This window comes from Telmatherina bonti (assembly GCF_933228915.1).
Source record: "Telmatherina bonti genome assembly, chromosome: 9".
In the NCBI taxonomy this organism is placed as follows: Eukaryota; Metazoa; Chordata; class Actinopteri; order Atheriniformes; family Telmatherinidae; genus Telmatherina; species Telmatherina bonti.
The window spans coordinates 31,319,338-31,325,244 of record NC_136627.1 but is presented as its reverse complement, the minus strand read 5'-3'; the positions used below and the strand labels follow the sequence as shown (position 1 = coordinate 31,325,244).

At 36.2% G+C, this 5,907-nt stretch overlaps 1 protein-coding gene across 1 annotated transcript; it reads right to left on the bottom strand.

Annotated features, from left to right (window-relative positions):
- Window positions 1-209: 209 nt before the first annotated feature.
- Window positions 210-5,516, bottom strand: nars2 (asparaginyl-tRNA synthetase 2, mitochondrial). The gene is made up of 14 exons (XM_079246266.1): window positions 5,220-5,516; window positions 4,693-4,802; window positions 4,465-4,585; window positions 4,205-4,345; window positions 4,039-4,119; window positions 3,792-3,886; window positions 3,583-3,715; window positions 2,334-2,432; window positions 2,164-2,201; window positions 1,996-2,062; window positions 1,734-1,871; window positions 1,501-1,598; window positions 597-623; window positions 210-483 (listed from the first exon to the last, which is right to left on the bottom strand). Exons 1-14 carry the CDS (start codon window positions 5,379-5,381, stop codon window positions 339-341), a joined length of 1,455 nt encoding a protein of 484 aa, XP_079102392.1. The 5' UTR covers window positions 5,382-5,516; the 3' UTR covers window positions 210-338.
- Between the last annotated feature and the right edge of the window lie 391 nt (window positions 5,517-5,907).

Sequence of the window (5,907 nt, the reverse complement as noted above, 5' to 3'; positions counted from 1 at the left end):
AAATGAATGGGTCATTGTGAAGAAGTTGACAAGAAGCCGTTTCAGCTTATTCATTTTGATTGAGGTGTTGTGGAGCAGGGAAACAATGAAAACCTCCTGAATTGTGGCCCTTAGGAACTGGAGTTTGAAGTAAAGTAATGCACATTGACAAATGACAAAATAATGGTTTTGTGTAGTTTTTTTATTTAAATTTCATAAATCAATGGGTTTATGATAGACACAGGGATCTCTTTTAAAACATGCCATCTGAACACCAACAGAAAGAAAATAACTGAAACAATTCAATAACAACAAACTTCATAATTCCTTCCAAGCTTTTTTTTTATTTATTATTATTTTCATAGAAGACATGAATGGGAAAATCTTGGAAAAGGAATCACATCTTTTATATTGTCAACACCAAGAATGCATTGCAAGTATCTCTCAAATCCCAGTCCGAAGCCGCCATGAGGGACAGATCCAAAACGTCTCAAATCCAGATACCTGCAAATTCATAAAATGTCCATTAAAACTTATCAAGAAGTGTGGTCATTTCTTATATAATACTGTTGTGTGTGTGTGTGTGTTTTTTTTTTTTGTTGTTTTTTTTTTAATACCAGCTGTAGGTGTCTCCTAGTCCAGCCCTAAAAAACGAATATCATCATTAATATAAGAGCAACAGTTTATGACATCAAGTCAGGATCTACATTACTTTTTATGGCATCATTTTTATTTCCTGTATTAATAAGACTAAATAAAGTATGTGTGCACAAATACTAAAAAAAATTGTTTTTCTCTTTACCAAACTCAATATCACACACACACTAAAAAACTGTTTTAAATATTATGTTTGGCTGAACAAGAGAAAACCTCAAATGTATCTTATCTTCAGTTGTACAAGACAGTTATAAAATGGTATAATTACTTCCCATTTACTTAGATAATATACAAAAATAATGTAACTTTTGTGCAACTCCTTCCTCTGACATTGATCCATTTCATGCAAAAACAGTGCAATAATTTGTCAGCACACAATAAAGTTCAGTTGTGTTGTAAGCCAGATATTGTTATGCATTTTATCTATCTATCTATCGATCTATCTATCTGTTACTTTTTCTAATATAGAAAAAAACATTTTTCCACTGGTTACTAAAGTACTTTTAAATATGATTAAGAGTAACAATGGTACTTTTAGGGTACTTTTATATCAACAGAAACATAAAAACAAACATGCAAAACAGATGCAAGGTCAAATTTATGTCTTCTGCCTCTGAAGATCTGTAGTTGGTCATGTTTAAAAAAGTGGCTTTTTAAACATGGCATCTTGAACATCTTTGCTGCAATGATGAGGAAGATACAGTGCTTGCAGAAATGTGTATGGATGGGAACCTGCATTTTATTCGAATCAAATACTGCAAAACGTGTTAAATACATGGGTATACTGAGAATGACCCTGTTGCCAGCTGTAGTTTAACATGTATTAGCATTGCCTTCAGATGCCCTTCAAATATGTATTCTTACTCTTCCAGTCGAGCCCTCAGTAGATTCAACCTCTCCTCTCTTAGCGAGCCCCCGCAGAGCTCTCCAACTCCTGGCACAAGAAGGTCCACTGCAGCTGCCTGCACACAAACAACAATCAAAGTCAGCTCAGATATGCAAATCAGCGCAATGACCCAACTGGCATTACAAGGAAGGAAACGAGTGGTTAAATCATTGATTCACTTTGCATTTTTAACAGTGTGACCATGTCTTACTGTATGCTTTGGATGGTCCTGGTTGTCTCTTGCATAAAAAGGCTTCAGGTCATAAGGATAATCAGTTACAAAGACTGGAATGTTGTCACAATGTTTCACCAGGTATTTCTCGTGCTCTGTCATAAGGTCACAGCCCCACTACAGAAAAGAAGAACAAAAGTCAACGTGGACATCTGTGGAAGGAAACAGTTAGTAGCTAACATACAGCAGAGGTACATAGTAGTTTTTTCTGTCACAGAAAAAGAAAAATTATTCCACTTACATCTGTAGGGAAGGTAAATTTCTCTGTGCTGCGGTTTAAAATGTCTATAGCCTCACTGTAGGTAATCCTTAAAAAGACATTATCACACATTAAAGGCCTTGAACATGCAGTTTTAATCTTTAAAGGATGTATTGTTAAATACAATATTTAGAAACACAAAAGACTCACACAGGGAAGCTCTTGCTCAGCATAGCATCTACAGTGTCCTAAGGAAGTATAAATGCAAGAGGAGAAAAAATACAAGCAGAGATAATTATGAAGTCAGATGCAGTCATGGCTGCTTAGAGCAAGGAGCAAGGCTTTGTACCAAAGTTAAGAAAGTGTCCTTCAGGACTCACCCTATGTCCAGGAGTCACATGCTTGTGAAACAGATCCACATCCTCCACACAGTGAGCCAATACATGCTCGGTGGCAGATCTGAACATGTCCTCCATGACCTAAAGAGTAGGCAAAGTTTAATAATTAAAACCTTCCTGAGCAACACAAGGGTAACTTTAAAAGTCACCCTGGGTATTTCGATTTACTTTTCCCAAAAGAGGTGGTCAGTCCATGAAGATTTATTCCTGTTAAAAATGGTGAGACATTAAATCCTACTTAAGGCCCTTTTATGCTCACAGAAGACGGATATGCAGACGGATGGACAGATCATCCATCTACCGTGTCGGTTACATGGGCAATTTGGTCCATTTTCAAGGGGGCATAGCTATCTGTCACTTGATGCAGAAAACGGAGCAATACCACAGAAACATTGTAGGGCAGTGCTGAGTTAACTATAGCCGAAACACAACCAGTTAAAGGAGCAAACAAAAGAAGAAGATAATGAATAGGAAGAAGGTGATGCAGAAACTGGCAAATAAAAAGCACCCAAAGAAGATGCAGAAGTTGAGGAGAATAACTATGTTTGAAATGTACGTACCTCATTTAGATGCGTAAGGGAGCATAAAAGGGCCTTAAGTCTCTCCTTCTTAAGACATTGTATCTTCAAAGTTTCTTCACACACAGCTTTGTGAAAAAACTTTGGATCAGATATTCTCAAATAGATGTATGTATTTTAAATTAATTAGAATACATCAAGATTTCTCATTCAGATTATTTCAAATGAATCTTGATGCGAAATAAACAGAAACTAGTGGCTTTCAGAAGGAAATCAGTCACACAGAATACACACAGAAACACAATTTAGGCAAAGCAATTAAATTTTCAGTGAGAGAAATTTGAGAAACCAACAGAAATATTCATACTAATGTGTTTACCTGTAGGGAAGTGGATGAAAAGAAGACTTATAAAAGCTTTTGTTTTTTATATAATTTGATGCACTGTTTGCGTCCAAAACAGTGAAGGTCCACCTAACCAATCCATCATGATGCATGACTATGTTTCATCAGTAACTCAGGAGCAACAAACTATTACCTGGATCTAGAGGAGACTTTCATAGTTTTGTGTCACTGCAGTTTGGATACAGCCGAAGGAAATTTAATGTGTTTCAATTGGAAATTTGGGCATCTATTCGCCACTACATTTAACATGCATGTTTTCATTTGTCAACAACAGTGGAATGTAAAATTTGAAGGTAATGATATGGTGTACCTTTGTGAGATCCTCTAAGGATTGAATAAAGGAGATCTCTGCCTCCACCATGAAAAACTCAGCCAAGTGGCGTCTGCTTTGGGAGTTCTCAGCTCGGAAAGTCGGCCCAAATGTATAGACTCTGGAAAATGCCCTGCAAGGATACGAGAAGCAATATTTAACTTGAGAGTGTCACTACTAGATGAATAAATATGATCTATTTAACTTACCCTGACATTACTTCCAAATGAAGTTGTCCTGACACAGTCAAGAAGGCAGGCACAGAGAAAAAGTTTCCATCATCCACATTTTCAGTGCCCGATGGCTGTAGTGATGGCAAAGATTTTAAGTTTCAAACCTATGTATTAACACTCCAGTTCGGATTAGAGCTCCACAGACACGACACACAAACCATCAACATAATAGTTTCACACAAATAAACAAATGTAAAAGCACTTTTCATTTTTAGACACTTGCCTCAACTTGAAAGAGTTCCCCTGCCCCTTCACAATCATTTGAAGTGATGACTGGAGTATGAATCTGCACGAAGCCATTGTTCTAAGAGAAAAACAAAACAAAACATGCTTGACAATAATTGATCAGTACTATGCTAAAATACTCTGTGATCAAGTAATGTCCTCACCTTAAAATATGAATGGATTGCTGTTGTAGCCTCACTTCGTATCCTCAGAAGGGAGCTAAAGGCATTTGTTCGACACCTGAGATGAGGAATCTGTCGAATGTACTCAACGCTGTGTCTCTCTTTGATTTTAAAGGGAAAATCCTGGAGGAATAAACAATACATTTTTTGTTCAAAAACAAAAATAAAATAAGAACTTACTTGTCATGGTTTGACGCTTCACTCAATGCCACACTAAAATTTGCAAAGGTGATTGCTCTTACCACTGGATTACATTCACCAACTACAGTGATTTGGGCTGCTTCCAGTTCAACTGGCTGCTTTTGATGCAGACTTTTCTTAAGTGTACCTATGACATCAACTGCACAACCAAATGTGAGCAACCTTAATTTGGGGAGGAAAGACATACGTTGGAAGAAGAAGGTTTGAGTTTATGCTCGACTTAAGAAATGACTAAGGATTATTTCACAGATTAACATGGGAGTGCTTACGGATCATTCAGCTTTGGTCCAGCAACAACTTGCAAAGACTGCAAGGAGCTTCCATCATTCACATGGAGGAAGACATTGGTCTTCTGTGGTCTAACAGAGCGAACCCATCCCTAGTGAAAAAAATTTAACACACAAATAAAAATGCACTTGTTTTATTTACATGATCAAAATATTAGTAATCAAATAATTTAAATACTTGTCTATAAATGCAAATATTTCTGACTGAAATTATAAATTGTGAAATGATCATTGTCTGGACATCAGTGTAGCAAAATTTCAAGGAGTTACTGACGATAAATTTGTTGTGATAAATTTGCATTTTTACAGAAATAAAAACCAGCAAAATGAGCACATTTAGCTTAAAAATGGAGACTGGTAAGAATTAAATAACTGGATGAGTGCATCATTTTTAAATCAAAGCACAGCAGAGTTCTTCAAACTAATAAGCAGCATGATCCTGCAAATAGCTGGTTAGCACAAATTAGCGCAATCATCAGAGGATGATATTAAACGTGTAGCAACGTTACCTGAACTCTCACGTTTTCTCCCACTTTTGCACCTGAAAGTGCGTCAGATACTTGTAGTTTTATCGGTGTTTTCTTACAATATTGTCGAAAACTTAGCGAAATACCCCGAGAAAGTGATGCAAATGATGATCTAGAAAGAAGTTTAGTTACAACTTGAAACATCCTAACAACGTTACTCTACGACAAATGCGGCAAAAACATTTAGTCACCGAAAAATAAACCACATTTCATAGTATTTTAAGGTTTTGATTTCACTTGACTTTCAACTCTCACGTTGTGGGAGCTGACAGCAATACTTCCTGTTGACGTCTTCCAAAATACGTCCCATTTAATCACGTGGGTCTCGATCAACCAATCAGATTTTTACTTCTTGGGCCCAACCTTTTAGTGCTGTGGGGAGTTGTAGTTTTATTAAAACTCAACCATACATGATGATTCTGCCACGAATTTATGTTAAGTTTGAAATAAATTGATTAATAATGTTATCTTATATCGTGTTAGTTTATAATTTAATGGTTAAGAAAAGGAAGACGAACAGCCCAGAAAATTCCAACATTTACCATTTTTTACTATATTAACTTGAGAGGAAATTGTTTCATAACAATCATGTAAGATTAAGAACTACTATAACTATGTTTTTAATTCGGTGTTTCTGTCACGACTTTGCGAGGTAAATTTTGTGTCAAGG